At 41.6% G+C, this 22709-nt stretch overlaps 1 protein-coding gene across 1 annotated transcript in view; it reads left to right on the forward strand.

Annotated features, from left to right (window-relative positions):
• Positions 1-5876: 5876 nt before the first annotated feature.
• The window catches only part of PCSK1 (proprotein convertase subtilisin/kexin type 1), a 44765-nt gene continuing 27932 nt past the window's right edge, over positions 5877-22709 (forward strand). The window contains exons 1-5 of the mRNA XM_081053286.1: positions 5877-6281; positions 9449-9553; positions 13390-13500; positions 14465-14611; positions 15905-15981. Coding sequence (XP_080909412.1) covers positions 6102-6281; positions 9449-9553; positions 13390-13500; positions 14465-14611; positions 15905-15981 — 620 coding nt within the window. The 5' untranslated portion in view covers positions 5877-6101. The remainder of the gene's footprint in view (positions 6282-9448; positions 9554-13389; positions 13501-14464; positions 14612-15904; positions 15982-22709) is intronic.

Below are 22709 nucleotides of genomic sequence, written 5' to 3' on the forward strand. Positions count from 1 at the left end.
TCTGTATTTTTCCTCCAGGCTCAGTGGCATTTTCTCTAAAAAGATAATAATAGAGCTAGCCTAACAGTGGAAAATAACCTCAGGCAGTCTATTTGAAATGCTAAAAAAATGAAAAGAAAAAAAAAAAAAAACAAGAAGAGGAGAAGGAGGAGGAGGAAGTGAAAGAAAAAGAGGAAGAGGAAGAAGGAGAAATGAGAAGATAGAGAAGTCCAAAGGATGATGAGGAGGAGGAGGAGGAGGAGGAGGACAGAAGAGGAAGAAGGAAGAGGAGCAGGAGGATGGGGAGAAAGAGGAGGAGAAGCAGCAGCAGCAGTCAGGTAGGAGAAATATTAGTGAAAGGGCTTTCATAGTTTCTTATGAACTCCAAGGGTATTTGCTAAACTTTGCTGATTCCAAAGCCCCATTCTATCCCAGAATCATAATGTGAAGAGGGATGTTCAGACATATGAATTTTAAACAAGCACCTCAAGTGAGTTTTATGTATAATAAACCATTTGAAAATTATTGGCCTACGATATGCTAGGTGCCAGAGGTACTGTCCAATTTAACTCATTTATTTTTCAAGCTTCCAGTCTTACCAAGGCAACAAAGGGTAATAATAGTTTAAGATGATATAAGCTCAGGGACATAGTGCTTCTGGGATTAATCTGAAACCATGACAGTTCTCTTTGATGCAAAGCCAAGAAAGTGACAAAGGAAGACAGACCAATAATCATGCCAGGTAGCCTTCCCTGAACACTTACATGTGCCAAGCCCTGTTCTAAGTGATTTACACGATTCAGTCACCTTCAGTTCTCATAAATAGTCAATATTATTGCCCCTACTTCACAGATGAGAGAGCTGAAGCTTCGGGTTGAGTAAATTATGCTAATTAACTACACTAGTCAGGGCAGCAAAGACTCACTCCCCCAACTGCTGCAACTGGTCAGCATCAACTATCCCATGCAGGTAGGGAGAGATGCACGGAAGCCCTGGGTTCTAGTTTTAGCTCTGTCAGAATAACTCTGCAAACTCTGGTGGCCTCACCTGCCGTGGACTTAGGTTAGCTGTCTGTGAAATGGGATTGCTAATAACAGCACAGTGAGAAGCCAGTAGATATGAAATCCTTGTGAAAAGTATAAAGTACCACGTAAATGTCAGGTATCATTACTGCCCTATAGTCATGGTACCCGTGGGCTGGATCTAAACATTTCCACGTGAAGTTAGGATATAGAAATGAAATAATTGTGTTACTATTCAATTACATGGGTAGAATCACAGGCTGGAGGACAAGGTGGGGGAGTAAACAAAATGTTTTAAAACGTGCCCCCTTTGGCTATTTTCTGTGTGCCTCAAGCTCTGACCACCACTCCTGATATTGCCAGTTGAACACTGACTCATGCTGTCACACAATACATTTCCAGCATACTTAATAATATAGAGTCAACATAGTACCTTATTTTTTTAAGGTGCCATTTTTAGAGAATGTGTTTGAGGGAGCAACCCTCTAGGGCTTCCCATTACCCTTAACACAGTCATGGTTTATCTCTTGCCATGAAATCAAATTCCAGTTGCTAAAAAAGGAGAAGACTCTGGTACAAAAGTCAAATGTGTGAAGTCAGCTGTATGAGCTGTGGGTAAATTTCTTTACTATTCTGCATTTCAGTAAACTAAAGCTAATCACATCTGTCCACTTCTTTCAGCAGACTTACGGGAAAAATCAACCAAGAATATGCAAGACTATGATAGAAATAAAAAAGGAAGGGGAAAGCATGTTGGAAACTAGTGAGTAGGAAAAGAGAATGGAGATGTGAGAACTGGATGCCAGAGCTAAACAGGTTTAAGCTCTGAAATCATCTCCCCATCCAACAACCTTCTGTCCACTTGAAAACACTTTTATCGTAACAAACTGTGGTGTATTCAGGGAGATATTTTCTCAATAAAAAGAATGATCATTTACTGGCACTAGATAACGTTGCAGGTATGGTATATATAATAACTGCATCAGGCAATTTACTATCACAGTCACATTTTACAAATGAGGAAACTAAAGCAAAGAAGGGTCAGAAATATGTCCAAAGCCCCCAGCTAATAAGTGGCTGAACTGGGATTCAAACCCAGGCAGTCTCGTTCCAGAGTCTGCCCTTATCTCTGTGCTGACTGCTTTTTGACATAGTGTCTATCTAGTGTTGGGGCCAGTTTGTCACACGATGTCAATTTTCCAGTCAACTCTCAACTCAACTTGCAAATAAAATTAAAGCCTCTGCTTCTGCTTTGTCCAACAACAGAGCACCAGGGAAGGAGAAACTAGATCACCAGCCACTGCACTTTCTCACATCCATTTTCCCGCCAGTTTTCCCAGTGTAAACCCCCCACATTTCCCATGTGTAGGTGGGGCTCCACCCTAGATTTCTAATTAATCTGGACTGGAGAGTTAGAAAAACGTGAATAGCCTTAAGTTGACCCCATTGCCTTGCTGACATCCCTCCAAACCCCATCAACAAGTCCATCTCTTTCCCAACTTCATGGGCTGGGAATGAACTGCTGCTGCCAGTTAGCTTCTCCCTGGGATGTAACACCCCAGACCTGGCCAATACAAGTTTGCACAAGATACTGGACCCACTGGTCTTTGCTTCTTTCTTGCTGTAAGTAAAGAGCTATGGCTACAGCGTGGCGAGGTCTCAGCACTATGGGAAAGAGTCTGCAGGGGCCTGTCGGGGCAGGATTGCTGACACAAATGCTCAGAAGAGACAGGCAGATACCTAATGGCATGGAGTAAGTCAGGCCTGAGAGCAAATGGTCTTCAAGTACCTGATTCTGTCTATGTTTTGTTTTCCCACTTTTGATAGAATTAAAGATACCTGAACTCTACCATAAGAAAAAAGAAAGTGGGAGAACACATAATTGCAGAATCCACACTATCTCAGCGTCTGAGAATGGTGTGATGACTGTTGCTGTAAGGCAATTCATACGCATGTTTTCCAGTTTTTAAAAGAATCCAGAAAACCAGATTTTTACTAGACATCTCCTGAGTTTAAGTGTCAGAAACTAAATAACTTCTGGTTTAATTACAGACTAATTAATTACAGACTTTTTCTTAATAATAGTTACTATTACCCAAAGGAAACAGGTAAGTCTATATAGCAACCAGAAAAAAGTTAAACCCATTTCCTCACTCCTCCTGTATTTCATGAAAATCTTGGAATATTATTTTGAAGGGCTAGAAACGTTCTTTTTCTTGACCTCAATGGTTACACGGTGTTCACTTTGTGATAAATCATTGAACACCTTGTTGTGCACTTTAGTGTATATTCTTTATTTCGCAGTAACAAAAGTTTTTAAAAATTTGTTTTCTAAGACTAAAGAGATATGGTGATCTAAAGATCTCTGAACTTCCTGCTCATACTAGCTTTGCTTCTATTACTCTCCAAGTAAACAATATATGATTAATTGTATCATTGAGCAGTTGGGAGCAGTCATGAAAGGCATCTCATTCACATGATAATTCAGAATAGAAATACAGTCCTTTTCAGTTTCCGAATTATCCTATTTTCTGTATAATCAGACAAATCCAATACTATTAAAATGAACATAAGAGTGATGATTTGCTCTTTTAATTAATGATATAAAACATAATGCTGATGAGCCTGAAGGTTATTCCTCTGACCCACACAATAGAATAGGGCTAGCCCTTTATATGACGATATTAAGATGGATTATACATATATTTGCACCGTTTTCTGCATCCCAGAAAATTGTAGCAAATAAGGTCCATCAGGTAAAATTCAGATAATCTCAGAATAAATTACTAATATATATTGTTTGGATGGGAATATTATTTTCTTGCTTTGAGAATGTAGTTTGCCATAATAAGTACACCAACCGAATGTTTATTCCAGGCTCTCACGATGCTCCATTTAAGACAAATGTCTCATTAATGAGACACTGGCATCGTTGCCAAGACTCTGCTAAACTGATTTGCTTGAACAATAATAAGAAAGGAGCAAACATATTCCTGCTCTTATCCTACCTACCACTACTAAACATTTGCCACAAGTTTCTTTTGCCTTGCTCCCACTCAGTTAGTATCTGTCTGCTGCGAGAATGAAACACCCTAGAGACCTTGAGGCCACAACTCAGGCTGAGGCATGAAGGGAAAAGAAGACAGCTCGCCCAACGTTCAACACTCACATGATGTCAACTTACGGCGCAGACAGAAGAGCTCTGAATCTGAGCCCATTCCACAACGTCTCATGTGCGAGTTACACGGCTGTAGTACACTTAACTGCATCACAAGACTTACTAACACTGACATTTGTTTTTGTTAAGAAGCTTTCTGTTTAAAGAAATTATTAATGGAGTCCTCACGTCTGCAAACATGGAAGCAAACGAAGAATTAGCCCTCAGCTTCTTCCTCCACCAAGTGTAGTTTCACTTGGCTGCCTATAAAGGCTATCCTTTGCTTTCTTTCTCCACACTCTCATAGACCTTCTTCCCAATCTTATCCCCTTTCTCCTCTTTCTGTAGAAGAGTCTGCGCCCCCAGGTGGTTGGGAGCTTAGAAAAAGAAAAAAAAAAAACAACCTTTCGCAGATGAGACTTTTAATCCCCTGCAATTTTACTTTGGGGCTGTGTCCAACACGTTTCCCGAGAGCTCTATATACGTAGTCACGAACCTAACCACATTTCTCCCTTGCGGTCAATTTCCTATTTTCTGTTTTAAAAAGGCGGAAGGTACAGGACAAAAGAAACACAGCTTGGTGCTGGCCAGTTGCCGGAGAGCGGCGGTCCTGGCGGCTGGGAAGGAAGGGCAGCTCCCACCACGAGCGAGTGTGGCGCTGTCCATTCCCCGGTGCTGAATACACCCCCGGGCATTTCCCGCCAGCTTCAACCCTCAGGATCCGAACAGGCTCCGCCACCCATAGACTAAACTCATTTCCCGCCAAGAGGGGAGAGGGGAAAGGGTATCATCTGCTTATTCTCTTCCCACGGAAAAGCATTCTTCCACAAAGAGACATTGTGCGTTTTAAGGGAAAGTAATAGCACAGCTTCAGTTCAACACCAAAGTGAAGAGCTCCAGTGAGAGAAAAATGGAAAGTTCAGAGTTAATGAAAACTGCTCTTTCTCTCCGCGAATCAACACAATAGCATTTGAGTCCCAAGACCCCCTTGTTGATGAATAAAGAAAACATATTTCTGTTTAAAAAAAAAACATGTGATTAATCGTGTTTCTGATAAGCACTGCAAAGTGGGAGGTATCGGGCTCTGCAATATCTGGAACAGAATTTTAGACACTGACTGAGGTTGAGAATCAGAGGGGAGAAGGAAATGAACTTGCTAACTAAGGTGGTTTGGATGGTTAAGAATACATTTTTTAAAAGTATTGCTTTAACGTTGTATTCCAGATGTATTCCTTTCCTTAGGCAATTTAATTCAGTTTCTGGGGAGTAGAGGCTTTCCTCCTCTGCCCTCCCAGCCTGTCAAATCCGAAAGACTTATGAGCCCTGTTCTTCACAGCCGGTGCTGATATCCACAGAGCCATTATAGGAATCCTTCTCCCTCCTTTCCACACACGAGAGAGAGAGAAAGAAAACGGAAAGAAAGGAGGGAAAGTGTGCTGCACCGCCAGCCTTTGGTTCTTGGTGGTTATATTCAAATGGGGCTCTTCCCTTTGAGAAGTGAAGGTGTTTGTCACAGCTACAGAATTTACGATCCGACAGGAACAGAGTGAACTGATCCCAGCAATCGGTTCCTTCCTTTTCTTAATCCCTCCCTGCTTCTTGTACCCGCTTCTCCACCCCGCCGGGAATACCTCCCAGATCTTATAGTCCAGGTAGATCTGACGTCAAGAGATGGCTTTCGTCGATTTGACGTGTAAACACTCATTTCCATTCGGGCTGGGAAGGGCTGGGGCTCCGCTCAGCCGGGCGACCAGAGCGCTGCACTCCGCGCTCGCCGCCGCCCAGCCGCTCCTCGCTGTGCCTCCTCTCGCCTTGCGGAGCAACCAGAAGCGAGACGCGGTCCAGAGCTCGAGGGTGAAAAGGGCGAGTCTTTCTGGCTTTTCTCCTGTCTTGCTTCTTTTCCCCCTCTCCTTCCCACTTCTGTGCAAGCGAGTGTGTGAGCTATGGAGCGAAGAACCTGGACTCTGCAATGCACTGCTTTCGCTCTCTTTTGCACTTGGTGTGCATTGAACAGTGTAAAAGCGAAGAGGCAGTTTGTGAACGAATGGGCGGCGGAGATTCCCGGGGGACCACAGGCGGCCTCGGCCATAGCCGAGGAGCTGGGCTATGACCTTTTGGGTCAGGTAAGAGTTTGCACTTCCAAGAAACTTTCTGGGGCCCAAGGGGACTGGCGGGAAGGGAGCGCGATCTCCCAAATGTGAGCCCCAGGTTGCATTCTCCTGAGCTCGATGGTAAAGGACAGGAGCTTCTCCAGCTCTTGCCCCTGACGCGCTCGGAGAGAGAAGGCTTGCATTATTTATTGTTTGGGCTGGGCGCTGCCAGGCAGAACGAAGCCGCTGCAGCTGGGTAGAGCTTATTCTTGCTGTTGTCCGCTCTGGAACTGAAATCCTCTCCCGCGCGGTTTGGAAGAAAAATCCTTCCACGCTTATTCACCGAACTTGAGATGCACGCAGGCTCTTACCAACCAAGCGCCCCCGGGAGAGGCAGTGAGCTCCGTCCCCTGGGATTCAGCCAGTCTGCGTCAAGCGCCGGCTGTTTCCTTCTCTTCAATATGGCAGCAATCCGATCCAAGTCCTGATGCAGGGGTCTAAGCAGGCTTGGGGGAGGTCCGTGGGCAACCTTTGGGGGCACGCCCAGGGTGTTGGGAGAGCTCCAGCGGCCGGGACTAGGGACTCGGAGGCTGGGGGTCTGCCGAGTGGCCTGGGTGCCGGCGGGACAAGAGGCGGGTAAAAGACAGAAACCAACTATCCACCCCTCTACCGGGAGCCCCAAGTCTGAGCTTCCTAACTTTGCTTGGTCAGACCCCCCTGAAGGGTCAAACTGCAGAACTGACTGGGGAAAGGATTTCTTTCTTTCTTGTTCCTCAGCCAAATGCGTAATAGCTTCCCTTAGGGTTTCAGTTTGGAATGGAAATTGTTGCCTGTTCGAGTGAGAGCTGGGTTAATAGATAGCTGGGGCCGGGGAGGGGGCTTTACGGCCTTGCGAGGGGGCGGGGTGGGGCGGCGCTGCCTAGCGGTGCCATTCCGGGGGAACTCCAGGGTGTGTGAGTTCTGATCTAAGCTTTCCTTTTCCTTGACTTAGAATCAAGCCCTCACCCCTTGCCTTGGAAGTTGGTGTGCATTGAAGCGGGGCAGGAGGGAGTTGTGAAACATTTTGGCGCGCGTTTTTTCGGGAGGTGGTGGTAGAGACGCGCGGCTGAAGTCACAGATGAGTAATCAGCGTGGGCGTTGGCGATTCCGTAGATATAATACGCTGGGGAATACGTCTTCCTTTACCAGAGGCTTTATTCTCCAACTTTATGAGCCAAACTGTCTTTGAAATGCCAAGCAGCAAAGTCAATACAGATTGACTTCTCCGTCTCCCAGTAGCAGACCAAGACTTGCTTTTGCTCAGACCTTGTTCTGTGCCAGGCTCCATGTTAGCGGGTTGAGGACTAACAGGAGGAAAAGAAATTTCCAAAGAATCAAACATCTGGAGGAGACTGGTTTAGAAACGAATGATTGCAATTGCATGCAATTGGTAGTAATAGAAGTTGTTCCGGGTGTCTCAATATTTGTTGATTGAAGGATTGAAGATGGAAGGAAATTTGGGGAGGGGTGAAAGAAGACAGCACAAAGGAGGAAATATTTGCAGAGTTTAGGAAAAGAGTCAAAGGTTGCCAGGAGAACATGATGAGATTTGAAAAGTCACTCCAGGCATAGGAAACAGCTTGTGGAAAACCAGGGAGATAAAAAGAAAGCTGCTTAGTATAGTAAGTTGGAAACTGCAAGTAATTGTTGGGATCTAAAGAGAGAGGGAGTAGTGGGGGGAATTGTACTGGTGTATACAGTTGACATCATGGAAATCTTATGTGTGCTATGGTGGGAGAGGAAAACTGGGAGCCTAATCTATATGCTTTGGACTGCTAATTAGCACATGGAAGGAGATTGGAGGCCAGAGCAAAAACATCCCTCTTCTGCTTCTCACCTATTAGCCCCAGGCATACATCCAAAACTGGATCATTCATTATGGGAATTGCCTTTCAAAATCATAAATCCCAAAACTGAAAAACAATATGTCAGTATTCTTGGTAGGATCTATGTGGAAGGATGACATTGTCACAAGAAGCTTTTAAAAACAGTGGAGAAAGCCATCTATATTTACACATGATTTGCATATGCTATATTTTCTGTAGCCATTTCTACTTTAAAAGGCATTACCAACAAACAGTTTTAAAATAACAATTCTTTGTAAAAGACTAATAATGCTTTCCTGGTTCTGCTTATTTCTCCCTTCATTTACACTAGTTTAGCATCACTATCCTGAGCTCCCTAAAGCTTCAGGATAAAGCTAGGATTGGGGGGTGGGCAACCAAAAGCAAAACCGGTTGATAGTACAAACAGAGCTAAGTGTTGGTGATCTTTTCTTGTGGCTAAGGTTCTTTCTTCCCAACTCCATCTAAAGCTTCTAAGATCTACTACTACTCTCTGAGGTTGAGTCTTTGAGCAGGGTCTAAGCATCTCTATTTAAAAATGCTCTACATGATGATAACTATGCAATTTTTCTGAAATAACCCACGATCAATTGTTTCTCTTAATTTAAAAAGAAAAAAAAAACAGGATATTTAGAGAACCTGGTAGCTTCGAATTAAGTACTATTTTGGATAAAGGGACCCTAGCTTAAAAGAATAACGAACATAGTTCTAAATGGACCAAAAGTGTTGCCAGTCACCCAGAGAAGTTTACACACTCTATGGTAGAACACCTGTCTGAAATGTGCTATGCTGACTTTTCCCCCAAAGTCTTAAAGAGGAAAGTCAAGTGGTCACTACTAGCTTATAACAATCATCAGAATGGATTCAATGCTTACATTTCATAACAACAACAAATTGTTTTATCTGGATGTGGCACTGACCCTATATTGTCCCCAAAGGGTTTGTCAGCTTTCCACAAGTTATTGTCCCACAGTTGTAAATTTGATAAAATAGGTTTTTAAAAAAATAATGTCTACCTACACCATATTGTCACATAGAAAAACAAATGTAGTTCCTCTGAAATGCATGAAACAGAAGCATTAGCAGCCCCCAAGTAGACTGGGAGCCCAAGCAATGATTTCATAAGGCTCATCTCACTCAACACACTGACAAGAAAGGGAAGTCTCTAGCAGTATCTACCTCATGAAGAAAAAAATCAACTTCAAGTACAGGGAATGGATTTAATAAATGTTGTCTGTCTCTAATTTAGATGGGTTTCAATCCAACCCATATATACTTGTTTTGGAAAGTGGATTGTAATTTTTTTTTCTCTTATAGATTGGATCACTCGAAAATCACTACTTATTCAAACATAAAAACCATCCTCGAAGGTCTCGAAGGAGTGCCCTTCATATCACTAAGAGATTATCTGATGATGATCGTGTAAGTATTGTGCCTCAGTCTTCACACCAGTAACTGACTTATCTGCTTTCTTTGTGATTGCCAACAAGAGCAAAAGCACATGAACGTGTGATTCTTCTATACCATGAACACATTCATCTGGAGTGTTTCTTGTTAGTTCCATAGTGTTATAAGTGCACATAATAATAACTGGATTGGATTGGTTAAATAAATTATATATATACATGTATCATAAAACATACCATGCATATATGATATTTATGGTCTGACAATTAACTTTGCATACTTGTTGCAACAATGTTGCTAACATTTTTTGATATCAGGATTATTCATTATGAGTTTGTATCAACTGGACAGTTAACCAAGTTTACTATTTGGAAGTGCTGAAAAGGCTGCATGAAAAAGTTAGACGACCTGAACTTTTCACCAACAATTCATGGCTCTTGCATCAGAACAATGCACCAGCTCACAGGGCACTGTCTGTGAGGGAGTTTTTAGCCAGTAAACAAATAACTGTATTGGAACACCCTCCCTACTCACCTGATCTGGCACCCAATGACTTCCTTCTTTATACAAAGATAAAGGAAATATTGAAAGGAAGACATTTTGATGACATTCAGGACATCAAGCGTAATACGATGACAGCTCTGATGGCCATTCCAGAAAATGTTCTAAAATTGCTTTAAAGAGTGGAGTAGGTTCTGGCGTTGGTGCATAGCTTCCCAAGGGGAGTACTTAGAAGGTGACCGTAGTGATATTCAGCAATGAGGTATGCAGCACTTTGTCTAAGATGAATTCGAGAACTTAATTGTCAGACCTCATATGTAACAGTAGCTCAGAAATTTGGTCTAAGAACATGAAAGTGAATATTGAAAATAAAGTGACAGCGCTAATGAAAATGTTTGACAGTACAAACAATCAACAGCCTTTTATTTTATGCCTATTATGTACCAAGTATTATAATATCTGATGTGGGGATGCCAAAGAAATATAATATATAAACCTTGCTTTTAATAACATTTCGATCTAATTGAAAAAACAACATTCTGCCATTTCTATTTAGTTTGGTTATATAGGAAATTAGTGTTTATGAGGGAGCTTTAAATCCATGTCTTTACGAGGCAAATGTTTTCATTAGTATTGTATGTTTGATCTACAGCATTTGATCTCTTTTTTTATCCAGGTTTGTATACATATTCAATGATGAGGCGATGGCAGGAAATGTCTTGAATAAATACAGACAAATAGTGTTGGGACAATTTGAAAGTATATATAATGTACACATTGATTTTTGAAGTCTGTTTTCGAGGTCAGCAAACATATCTATAGAAATGTTGAGTATTTTGGGAGTATGGCAATTTGTATATACAATGTTGCCTTTCCTTGAAAATATGCCATACTGGTGGAAATTTACCCGGGCTGCCCTAATATTTGTATATATGATTTCTGTTGCCTAGGACAATCTATAGAATTCTGGAAGCTTTGTGAGAACTAGAACACATCCTTTCAACTTTCCAGAAAGAAAAGTTAAGTGACAGAAAGGTGATAGAACTGTTGAAAGTACATGGACTTCATAAACACTGTGAAATAATTTTCTATTTTATTTGTTCTGCCACTAATAACATTTTTAAGAAGAACAAAACAGATTATGAGGATAGCAAATGACTGGGCTTGAGAGTTACTAGTGTTCAAATGTAAAAAAAAGCAACCACACTCAGACAAAGAATGCTGTGTCAGGACCACTGACAGTAACCCACAGCTCATACATACCCATTGTTAGCTTTTACTCAAATTAATAGCTAGATGTGGGAGATCAAATCAGGGGCCCTGAACACTACTTTAAAAGATTTTTGCAGGTGAAGTCTTCCCTTCTTCATCCCAAGGCAGATGGCTTATTGTCTGTGGGCTCTGAAAAGCAGGACCACTTTCCAGACTCTGGCTAGACTTAGTCCTTTGACAAAACAAGAGAGCGATTTCCTTGTTTACTAAATGCATGCCTAACCTTAAGGCACAAGGAAGTCAAACTGATGTCCCTTTTCACCTTCACAGCAGAAAGTTGGACAGAGTGGATTATACCGAACTGTTATGACTACTCAAAGAATCTCACTAAAATGAACAGATGCCCCAATACCATTCTTTAGGTATTTCCTCAATAGTTGATTTGGAGGAGAAATCTCAAGGAATAATAAAGAAGAGATAAGAATTTTCTCTCTAACATAACTTCATAAAAAAGAAGTCTGTATGATCCTATAAAAATTATTCCCAGAATAATTTAATTATAGGAAAAATTCTAGAACCCAGAGAAGCTTGCAGTGGAAGGTTGGATTAGGTAATCTTTAATGCTCTTTCCAAATCAAAAGGATTATTTAGAATTAAGTACATGATACCTCTTATATACATAATAGAAAGATACCACCAATTTGTTCTGCTCCATTTGGTCTGCTCTTGTACAGATTAGGATGGGATTTGGAGTCAATGACACTAATCGTAACACTATTTCCAACAATGGGATGTTTATCTGATCAGATGGCAGAGTGCCTCTTCTTATATTCCATTTTTTTAATTGCTTTTGATTGCCATTTTATTGCTTTCTTTTTAATGGGGAATAATATCCTTTCAAATTAGCCCTCTGAATGCAGCAATCCGCTATAAGACTATTAATGAAATCTCCAACTGTAAGTTACTCTCTCCCTCAAAAATTAGTACTTGCTCCCAGCAGCCAGCTTTCAAAGACCGACTCAGATGCAGGCAATATATTCCAAGCATTGAGGTATTTTAAGCCAAAACAATTAAGCTTGAAAACACAGGCACTTTAAAAATAAATTACAGTGACTAATTTCTAGCTCTCAAGTTCTTCCCAATATTTATAATAGGTTTGCAGTATATTTTCCAATTGAAAAATTCACGACAGTCTTAGTGGATGGTTTTATCCTTTAGCTGCAAATTATTTTTCAGTTTTTATTTTTGGGTCTGACTCATAAGTATTCTCACAGTAACAATATCCCACCACGTACTCGACTATCACGTATACAACAGAGAGGATATGTTTTGGGTAGGAAACAGTCATGTTACCCAGCAAAATAAGAGCAGGGTATTCTTTAATAATGAATATAACCACAAGGCAGCCCCTCACCCTCTCAGGGCCCCAAGTGTAACAATAGCATTATACCATAAATGTGGGGCAGGTAATTTTTGTACTGTCAAATCTCTCTGCATAATACATGAGACCAAATTAATGGTAAGTGGTCATGGTCAGTAGTGCTCATCTGTCCCCCTGGACCTGTTTCTCACATGAAATACTCGTAAGCAAGAGGCTGAAGCACAGGGCAGCCAGAGTTTCAGATTAGCAAAGACATAGCTCCTTTCTTGTCTGGTGTAACATTTGCAGTTTCTGCCTTTTATGTGTAGAGAAAGAGGAATTAAGCTGTAAGAGCACCAGAGCAGCAGTCTTTGGGATCCCTCAGCTTGTTGCCTCAGTCCATGAAAATGGACAAGTTTTCAGCTACAGAGCCCTGGAACCTCAGTGTAAAACTGGGCATTATGGTCTGTTTGCTGATGAGAGTAGGCTGAATTTTCACTTCCACTGTGATTACTGTGTAAATAATGTGAGGGAATCATCCCTTCACTGACTGCTTCTCCTCCCCTCAAAAGTACGTTTTACTGTAATGAAGGAAATGGTCATCTCCCCAGTGAGCAGTCCCTTCCTCTCACAGAGCTGCAGATTTGATCTGTAGTCAAAGGAAAACACGGCGGAGCTGCTTGAACTCTGGGGCGGGGGGTACTGGAGCTAGCTGAAGGGGAAGTGATTACACAGCAGTGGCTATTTGTTGATTTTCTTGCTGTACAACTCTTTGTAGGTGACATGGGCTGAACAGCAATATGAAAAAGACAGAAGGAAACGTTCAAGTCTAGGAGACTCAGCAATAAATCTCTTCAATGATCCAATGTGGAATCAGCAGTGGTACTTGGTGAGTACTTACAGAAGGACTGTGTGGGACCTTGGTTATTTATTTTGTTACAGCTGCACAATGGATTTTTTTTTTTTCAATGATGGAGAATTCGGCCGAGAGCTAGTTACCTAGAGACTAGGGCTCATGGGACCTTCCAAGATCTGGATCTTCTGTTTTACTAGGGAAGAGTGAAACACAGATCTTTAGTTGCTATGAGAGGAGGGCCTGTTGCCTCTCCATCTTCTGAAGCTTATCTGGAGTAAGTACAGAAGAGTCATGTCTTGCAAGGTAGAGCTTCCAAAACAGTACTCATGGCAAACGCTTGGGAATATGCTCGTATCTGTGTTTCTTGCTGTCCAGCTCTTCTCCCCTACACTGTAATGATCAGAAAAGTTATCCAGAAAAGAAAACCCCAAATCTCCTCTCACAGACTCTTGCTCCCTAACTCACTCACATTTGTAAATAGGCAATAAAATTGCAAGTCCCGGTGAGACCACAGCCTCCTGGGTATTCCAGGTTCTGCTTTTTCTTTCAGAAAGCTTATGAAAATATGCACAAATGACTGAACCAGATGATATAAAGTAGGTTCACTGTGGCAAATGAGGCTTAGGATCTGGGGCAAGATGGAAACACAGGACAGCAAACAAAGCTCAGAGAGATAGAAAGCTCGAGCATGTCATTATAAGTGAAAGAAACTCAGGGACAAGTTTCTTCTTCAAAGCCATGTAGCTCAAAGAGAAGGGGCACAGGGTGATTCATCCTTTTGAGTGATATTCCATTGGAACAACTGGGAAAAGAACAGCACTCTTAAGATTCACATGGCCCTACCCTCAACTTTGTTTATTTCACCTACTCTCCTTCTTCTAAAGCGTACAGTGACCCCAGGGAAAGGAATGATGGGTCTCCAGACGGTAAAGGCTGTTCTCATTGTACAACACTCAAGCCCTGATTGCCCCAATTCTTCTTTGTTTTTCCTTACCAGCGAGACACGAGGACGACCGCCTCCCTGCCCAAGCTGGATCTCCACGTGATACCTGTTTGGCAAAAAGGCATCACGGGCAAAGGAGTTGTTATCACTGTACTGGATGATGGCTTGGAGTGGAATCACACGGACATCTACGCCAATTACGTGAGTCTGGGCCTTCTCCTGACTTACAGCTTCGGGAGCTGTCTACACAGACACATAGTTAGGGCTTTTCCTTCCTCAAGCAGGAGGCTGCTCGGATGCTGGCCCTGGGAAGGGCGGGCCAAGACTTTGCCAATTCCCTCACCCCTCTGCCAGCCCATAGGAACTTTCTTTGTGTCAGTTGGCATTGAAAGAATCTCGTGGAACCAAGGATTGTCCAAAAGTATGTGCACTGGGGTTGGGGAAAGGCACCTACACCAACTCCTTTATTAAAAGCCATTCAGATCCTGGGCTACACGACATTGGTGGTATTAAAGCCATCAGATCCAGCCTGATGCCTGAGATCATTCTCACCGCCTTCCTCCTCACATCCCTGATGGGTCAGTATTTATCACATGAAGTTATGTGAATGTGATTCCTTTCATGCCAATTCAAAGTGTACAGTACACAGTGTAACAATGACCAGCTGAGGAAAGAAAAGCTTATTCGAAATGGGAAATAAGTAAATGGAAACTATTTACTTAATTGTTTACGAAGCTTTCCATAGTATCTTAGGCCTTGGGATCGGTGTTTCATCTTTAAGAGTGTCCCTTTTTTTTCTCTCTCATCCTGTCCATTCACCCAACATTCCTCAGCTAAAGTGCAAAGGAAAAGGAAAGAAGAGATAAAAAAGATGATTAGAAAGTAGGAATTATTAAAAGACATGGAAAATGTAGAGAAATGGCAGCAGTGGAGATAGAATTCTCATGTGGAAGATGTTTAAGTGTAGTGATCTGGTTGAAAAAGGGGGTCGGACCTCGTGAATTTCAAGTACAGTCTCTTTAACTAAATTCCATGTTTATTTAGTGTAACTGGAGAGGCTGAAGGAGATCACTGTGGACCTAAGCCCCACCCCACAGCCACTTCTTTGCACCTATATTCATTAGAGAGATGAATGTCAAAGTGTCACTAACTAGCTCTATATCGCTTAGTCAAATTATTCAATTTCTCTGGGCCTCAATTTTCTCATCTGAAGAATGAGGTGGTTGAACTAACTAAACTGATTCCTCATGGTTCTGATATTCCATGAGCTTCTATGAGCTATCAGTTTGGTAACATTCACTGAGAATTGGATGCTGGCTCCCTTTTCTGACTCTGCCTGGTTTATGGGTTTAATAAATAATCAGCTACTGGCCCAGAAACTCTGAAATGCAGACTTTCGAGCTGTCAGCCAGGATAGGAATGGGATAGGGGTAGAAGGTCTAGGAAGTGCTGCTTTTCTAATAATGCTAAGTGTTATTTCTGTTGTCTCTTTAGGATCCAGAGGCTAGCTATGATTTTAACGATAATGACCATGATCCATTTCCCCGATATGATCCCACAAATGAGAACAAGTAAGTAAATGCAGATTCTGTGTGTGGGGGGGAATAAATACTTTAAAATGCTTTTATCTTATTTGAGTTCTCAGATAATGTTCAGGCACATCATCCATATATACCACAATATTTTGTTGCTTTTAAAACAGAAACCGAAGCGTCATTTTTATATTCCCTTTGGCTTATAGAACCATATTTCAATTAAACTTTCTTTTATAAGAATGTTACTACATAGATATAGCTTTAGAAAGAATATTTGGGACACGAAGAATAAAAATCTTGAGGCCAACTCCCCCACCCCCAATTCCTCAATGAATCTTTGACTCTTAGATGCATGCTTGATGTTAGCATGAGAAGAGCTAGAGACGACCAAGATAGCATATCCTCATATCTTCCTCTGGGGGCTGCAGCTATGCTCCCCAGTTCCTTCAGAAGAGCATGACCAGATATCAGACAAGAGAAAGGTACCCTGAGGCCAGTGCTCAAATTCAGCACAGTCTCTGGGGCATTGGACTGTTAGTAGCATGTTCCAGAGTTCTTGATGGATATTCTAAAGCGAAAGGGAAGAGAAAGAGGAAATCTTGTGATCCCTAAATTAACTCTCCATAGCAGCCATAGGGTGATAAAGGAGGCCAAGAGCCAGACCTGCCAAAGCAAGAAGCCAAGTAAAGACCCAACGGACAGTTTAACCCTGTTTCCTAACCCCAAAGAAACTTCACTTTCTAGGCGCATAGCCTCAAGTGTCTGTGCCCATATGAGAACTCCTCTATGTGCATAATGATATCTCTTACAGGCTTCAAGGAGACATTCACACCTTTCTTCTTTATTTATTCCAACCAGTAGAGCTTGCACCAAAATAGATCAAAGCCAAAGCAAAATTAGGGCTTGCTGCTAGCCCTAGTGGGGATGGAAAGAGCAAGCAACGAAAAGCTCTTTGTGGCTGCCGCATAAAGTGCTTCCCTTTTCTCTGTATGGCTTTCTCTCTCTTGGACTATTAGCAATTAACTTAGGTCAGTTAAGTTCTCTCTTTCTCCCTCTTTCTCTCTCTCATTCTCACTGTCCTGCTCCCTTTCTCCCTTATTCTCGTTCAGAATTCCCTTGTGGTTGATACAGTAATATTGACCTAAAGCTTTTTTTTACATGGTGCCCCTCCAGAAGACCAACATACCCCAGGAAAGGGTATGGACTTGGCCTCAATTTCTGGGTATATATTTATTTCTTAAGGAGAAGGGGAGGCTTAGGGAGACTTCCAAGGTACTGCTTTTTTCAATACCACTTACTTCTTCTAGGGTTTATTTCTTAAAGGGGTTAACTGCAAACATCCCCTAGAGGTAGACTATTCCAGTAACAATGCAACAGAAAGTATGAGGGAGTGCCCTTGAAGGAAAGTGGGATGTCCCAGGAACTTACAGCAGGGTCTCCCAGATAAACTTTCAGCCATATTTATTAGTCAGGGCTGTGGGGGACCAGGAACTTCTGCATTTTTGGAGAAGGCACTTGTAATGTTGACCTGGCTGGTAGTCATGGCTTTGCTGATTACCAGTACAGAGGGTGACCTTGAGGAAATCACCTCTCTCTGCCTCTATTTTTCATTTTGTTTCCTAAAATGGGTGACAAGGTACCTGTTCCCTACCCTCCTGAAAGGAACTTCCTAAGGAAATGGCAATAAGTGCTTCGAAGAAAGGGGCCTTAATTCCTTCTTGGAATTAAGTAAAAATGACAACTCTCATCTCACTCCCTTGGTCAAGAGTAAGAGGAAAATCTGCTGCCAGCAACATGAGGAGACTGTTAGCCTGAGGTATTAGCCTCTTTCCTAGGAGGTGCAGATCCTGGAGTCTGGTCCCAGGATCCAATATAGGTTATCATGTATGTGGTGGCAGCTTGATTGATAGGTGAATCTTTGGTGAAGTGATACTCTCTCAAGTTTCTCTACTCATGAAAACAGGGACTAAGATTTCCCTCTTTCTTCCCTCCAAAAAGGGGACCCTCTCATCGCTGTATTTATAATTCTCCCAAATCACAGATCTCCAAAGGCCCCCCAGGAAGCCACCCATGTAATCCTGCTTATTTTGTGCCTGAAAACTCTGAGCTTCAGAGCACAGCCTACCATGGACCTTCCACATAGCACAGAGTTAGTGTGGCAGAGCCAAACAGTTAGGAGTACAGACTTTGCAGCTGGATTTACATCACATATTAGATCTGCCACTTAGTAGCTGAGTTACCTTGACTGAATTATTTAACTTCTTTGTGCTTCAGTTTTAGCACCTGTTAAAAAGGGATAATAGTAGATTTTACTTCATTGCGTTATTATAGGCACTAAATGAGTTTATATATATATAACTGGCTTGGATAGTGCCTGGTACATTGAAAAAGTTCAGTGCTTGCTATGACGATGATGATGACGACATTGAAAAGGACATGAACGATGATGAAGATGATCAAGGACTTCTCATTGAGTAACTAAGGTAGACCTCTTTCAGCGAGAAATCAGCATGATAAGGATAATATCATGTGGTAGGAGCAGAGGCAGAGACAAGTCAATTTTCTGAGCTGGTTCAGAATCTGCTACTTAAAAATTACACAACAAGCAACTATCTGGCAGGGTCCTCTAGACTATCAACCAAAAAGGTGGCATCCCTATCATTTGTCAAAGTTATAATAAAAAATAGAGTTACCCTTCAACTATGTTGTCAATAATAAATCCCTCAACTTTGGGAAACGAGTGGTCCCATTTTATTTAGGCCTTCTAGCAATTAGAGACCTGTTTTCTCCCAACTCCAGGGCATTATGGCTCCAAACGATCTGTGTTTCTACTGTTCTTTATTACTATGTAAATGAGATTAATAGAAGCTACACTTGAATTCTCATCTGCAAATCAAAAGAAAAATCGCTAAATAATAAAGCCTTAAAAGTACAGGCAACTCACTATTAAGCTGGCATGCATCTCTAGTCAGTATTTCAATACCAATTACAGATTATTTTTCAAGTTAAATAACATGTGTGACAAGGATGTTTTAACCATTATAATAGAAGTCTTTAAACTATCTTGTGGAATAATGTTTTAAAAATCAATTTGTTTCAATGCCAGTTACTACCATTGTTCTAAGATAATAGAAGGTTATTTTATCTCAGAGCCTGATTTAAGGAAAGAAAAAAACTACAGGTCTATAAAAAAAATGACATAGAACCACTTTGATGAAGTCTTCCCTTTTTCTCAAGGGATGGAGGTGGGAAGTGAAGATAAGAGGAGGAAAATATATCAACCCCAATTTATAGCATGATCCTGCTGTACCTTTCGAGAAAACAGTCCTCATTATAGAAGGAGATAAATACTAGGTCGTGTCACGTTGCATCATTTTTAGGACAGAAGTACAATGCTGGAGATGATTTCCAGCAGGTTGATTCTGTTGGCTGAGGCTGAAGATTTTGCTCTCTGGAGCCCTGTCTCTGATCTTGTGTAAATGGAAATCCAGGCAGTGATGACCTGGGGATGAGAGGTGTATGTGTGTGGGGGAGTATATTTCCCAGAGGATGACAATGGAATTTCTCCTTCTAGAATGGCAAAGAGGGTTAATCCATCAAAGATGCTGCCTTCTATCTGTTTAATGTTTATACAGTTCTCAGAAAATGGTCAGGATATCTTCAGTTCCAAGTGAGAGAATCCTAACTCAAAGATTAAGTAAAATGGGGATTTTAAAAAAACATCTCGGATGTCATAAAAATGGCAGCCTCTGTAAAGCTCCCCTGGAATCAAACATCAATAACATCACAAAGGACTCCCTGCACAGCAGACAGGCAAGACGAAGAGGCCCACTACTGAATTCACCTAAAGATGGGAAAATCACTTGAGCTGGGAAGGAGGGAAGGGAGAAGTGCGGAGAGGGAGCCGGGCAGGCGCAGGACGCAGACCTAGCTCAGTGCTCGGAGCTCGCTGCATCCCGGAACTACCGCAGCTGCGGGAGAGGGAAGAACTCGAACTGCTAGGGCTCGGCTAACGGCCCACAGGGCTGAGGGGGCAGCTTAGAGCACGGCTAAGCCCAATGCTCACAGCAGAGACCTCGGAGCAAAGACTGAGGGAAGAAGGCTGAAAACAGTGGTTTAAGCCCTCACTGCCGAGCAGAGAACGGAAACCTTAGGCACTGAAACTAGCCGCCCCCATCCCTACCTTCCCAGGGCTCGCCCCGCCCCCACCTGCCCGGTGCTAGAAGCGATAAAGTAGCAGTGTCACATCAAAAGAGCAGAATATTTGCTGTTCTGAGAACTGTGGACCAGAGACACAGATTTGCAGCCCAACTGGTTCCGGCAGAGGGGAGGGAGCTGTGGAAGCAAGACTGGCTGTTGTGGTAGTCACCGCCATTGCTCTGGGCCACCTCTCACAACTGCGCCCCTGGCCCCACCTATCTGGGAGGATCCCTGCAGGAGTAAACAGAACTGCTGAAACATATGGGTTCTGAATCTGGTGCAGGAAGAGTTTTGGAACTTCAAAAGCTCTCCTCATACCCAAACGGACACTGCGCCCTGTGACCCAGGTGAACTATTAACAGAGGAGAAGCCCGTCTCCGAGGGAATCCCCCCATTGTGTGAGAAGCTGGAATAGTGCAGAGAAAACATAGCACTACCACGTGAGTGAGAAAAAAAGGCTGTGGTCGGAGAGAAAATAAAACATTCTACCAACAAGTACTGGAAAACAAAAGAAAGACCTCTTCCTATCAACCTGTTGCAGAAGCCACTCCTGTAGATGTAGGAAGATAAATAATAAATCAGTAATTGCCATGAATAACCAAGGCAACAAGACAGCTCAGAAAGAGAGTGAAAAGTCTCCAGAAAAGGAACTTAAAAACATGGAAATATGTGACTTAAATGACAGAGAATTCAAGATTGCAGTTCTGAAAAAAACTCAACGAGGTGCAAGAAAACACAGAAAGGCAGTTTAATGAACTCAGAAACACAATCAAAGAACAACATGAGCATTTTATGAAAGAGATTGAAATTTAAAAAAAAAACAAATAGAATTTCTGAAGATTAAGAACTCAATAGAATAAATTAAGAACGAAATAACCAGCTTAAGTAGTAGAGTTGACCAGATGGAAGAAAGAATCAGTGACATCGAAGATAGAAACCTGGAAATTACACAGATGGAAGAACAAAGAGACTTGAGACTTAAAAGAAATGAAAGAACTCTGCAAGAACTTTCTGACTCCATCAGAAAAAGCAATATAAGAATAATGGGTATACCAGAAGGAGAAGAAAGAGAGAAGGGAACAGAGAATATATTCAAACAAATTGTTGGTGAGATTCCCAAACTTGTGGGCAGAACTGGATCCTCGAATCCAAGAAGCAAATAGAACACCTAATTACCTCAAACCCAACAGGCCTTCTCTAAGGCACATTGTACTGAAGCTGTCTAAAATCAATGACAAAGAAAGAATCCTCAAGGCAGCCAGGGAAAAGAAGATGGTAATTTACAAAGGAAAGCCCATTAGATTATCATCAGATTTTTCAGCAGAAAGTCTACAAGCCAGGAGGGAGTGGAACCAAATATTCAAACTATTGAAAGAGACAAATTATGGACCAAGAATAATATATTTAGCAAAGATATCCTTTAGATATGAAGGAGTAATAAAGACCTCTGCAGACATACAGAAGCTGAGGGAATTTTCTAATACATTACCTGCACTACAAGAAATACTAAAGGAGGCTATTCGACCACCATCAACAGGGACAATTTGTGGCAACCGAAACAAAAAAGGGGGAGAGTAAAGGCCTGAACCGGAATATGGGAATGGAGAAAGTAAGTGTGCTGAAGAAAATGAAATACTCTAAACATCAAACTTTCTTTTACATAAATTTAAGGGTAACCAATCGAAAAATATCCAGAACTGAAATATATACTGTAATGAAAGAAGAAACAGAGGGAAATATCATAAAATACCACCACACAGAAATAATGGACAACAACAAAAAGGCAAAGAAACAATGGAGACACAGTCTTACCAGAAAACTAAAGATAGAATGACAGGAAATCCTCACATATCAATAATCACCCTAAATGTAAATGGACTGAACTCACCAATAAAAAGGCACAGAGTAGCAGATTGGATCAAAAAACTAAACCCAACCATATGCTGTCTCCAAGAGACACATCTCAGCTACAAGGACAAGCATAGATTCCAAGTGAAAGGGTGGAAATTGCACTCCAAGCAAATGGTACCCAGAGAAAATCAGTTGTAGCCATAATGATATCAGATGAAAGAGACTTCAGGGTGAAAAAGATAACAAGAGACAAAGATGGACATTTCATAATGGTAAAGGGGACTATACAACAAGAAGTCATGTTATACATGACTATACAACAAGAAGCCCCCAATCAGGGAACACTGAAATATATCAAGCAACTACTAACAGAACTAAAGGGAGAAATTGACCAAAACACAATTATACTAGGGGACTTAAATACATCATTGACAACTATGGCTAGATCATCCAAACAGAAAATAAATAACGAAATAGCAGCTCTAAATGACACATTAGATGAAATGGACATAATTGACATATATAGAGCACTTCATCCTAAAACATCAGACTATACATTCTTTTCGAGTGTACATGGAATATTTTCAAGGATAGACCATATATTGGGACATAAAATCAGCCTCAGCAAATTTAAGAATATTGAAATCATACCAAGCATGTTCTCTGATTACAAGGCTTTGAAATTGCATATCAACTGCAAAAAGAAAGCAGGA

This window comes from Rhinolophus hipposideros (assembly GCF_964194185.1).
Source record: "Rhinolophus hipposideros genome assembly, chromosome: 7".
NCBI classification, from domain to species: Eukaryota; Metazoa; Chordata; class Mammalia; order Chiroptera; family Rhinolophidae; genus Rhinolophus; species Rhinolophus hipposideros.